This window comes from Seriola lalandi, unplaced genomic scaffold (genome assembly GCF_002814215.2).
Source record: "Seriola lalandi dorsalis isolate HSWRI2012SDOR001 ecotype SW California unplaced genomic scaffold, Sedor1 jcf7180001976211, whole genome shotgun sequence".
NCBI lineage: Eukaryota > Metazoa > Chordata > Actinopteri > Carangiformes > Carangidae > Seriola > Seriola lalandi.
Genome location: NW_019446877.1, coordinates 1 through 1,225, shown reverse-complemented (window position 1 = coordinate 1,225; position 1,225 = coordinate 1). Strand labels below are relative to the sequence as shown.

Sequence of the window (1,225 nt, the reverse complement as noted above, 5' to 3'; positions counted from 1 at the left end):
AACACAGGTGTTACTAGGTTGGACCTACTGTATTTGCACAGAGACGCAGAAGCACAAACTTGATTGTTTGTCCCTTCAGCTGTTTTGAAAGATTAAGAAAAGTATAAACCCAGTTTCACTCAAACTACCCTGTTTTTACCACATGGGCAGAACAGGTTACAAAGAGCTGCTTGTTAATTTCCATCTGAGACCCAGATAGTGGAGGGAAAATCATGTGAATATTTAGAGAAAATACATTGCATTTTCACATCTACTAGAATATATTCAAAGGGCTTAAACAAGTTTGCATTACTTTATTTTAGTTTAAGGTCATTATGAGGAATCACTTAGTTCTTCTTTCTCTCTGTGCAGGTTTTCTGTCAACGTGTTCCAGCCTCCTTTCCAGTCAGGCAGGACGTCGCCTGAAACATCTCAGTGTCGGGCAGACCTCCCCCCAATGCCAGCCGGCTCACCTGAGGGTGTTGGGTCTGGGGATGAGGCCATGGGTGGTAGCAGTGCTGTAGGAGCAGGTGATCTGGAGCTGGAGAGCCAGTCTCTGTTGCCTGAATCCCAGGCAGAGTATGCTCAGGCCTCAGCCATCCACTCTGCGGAGTCAGAGTCCCTGTCCTCCTCCCAGACCTCCCTCTCCACCATGCGGACTACAGACTCAGGATTCACTGAGCCAACGTCCTGCTGCTCTCTGGACCCTCATGCTGAAAAAGAGACGTCCTGTGAGAAGGCAGTGCGGCCAGAAGGTGATAACACAACATGCGGATGCTTCAGTGTTTTTGTTCTTTTTTTTTTACCTCTTGCATCACCTTATTTCTCATTGACATGTTTTGCAGCTGCAGTAACCGGGTACCAGCATCCAAGCGAATCCGCATCAGGTCATGCCAGTCAGTTCTACATCTCTCTGCTGGACTCTAACAACAAGGAGCAGAGGCTGGATGAGAAAGGTATGACCACACCTCTCTTCAGTACTGATATTTAATATATCCTAGTCATTTTATTTTCACATGTTGATATTAAAGCCTTTTGTTGAGACTGTTAAAGACTGTCCAAAAAGTGATATTAGGCTATAAGCTTTTTTTGTTGTGTCCACTGTTGAAATGAAAAAGTCCAACACACAAGCATTATTTTTCTACCTCCCCACCAACACCTTTGTAGAGGACTTGCTTGCGGACCTCCCTGAAGACGTGACCCTGGAGATGGTTTGGAAAAACAACGAGCGCCTGAAGGAGTACGT

At 45.6% G+C, this 1,225-nt stretch overlaps 1 protein-coding gene across 1 annotated transcript; it reads left to right on the top strand.

Moving 5' to 3' along the window:
• Positions 1–351: 351 nt before the first annotated feature.
• On the top strand, positions 352–1,219 carry LOC111656329 (uncharacterized; the record flags this gene model as incomplete). The annotated part of the gene is made up of 3 exons (XM_023408006.1): positions 352–734; positions 825–935; positions 1,147–1,219. Coding segments are annotated over 3 exons (567 nt in total), but the record flags the coding sequence as incomplete, so codon positions are not given.
• Between the last annotated feature and the right edge of the window lie 6 nt (positions 1,220–1,225).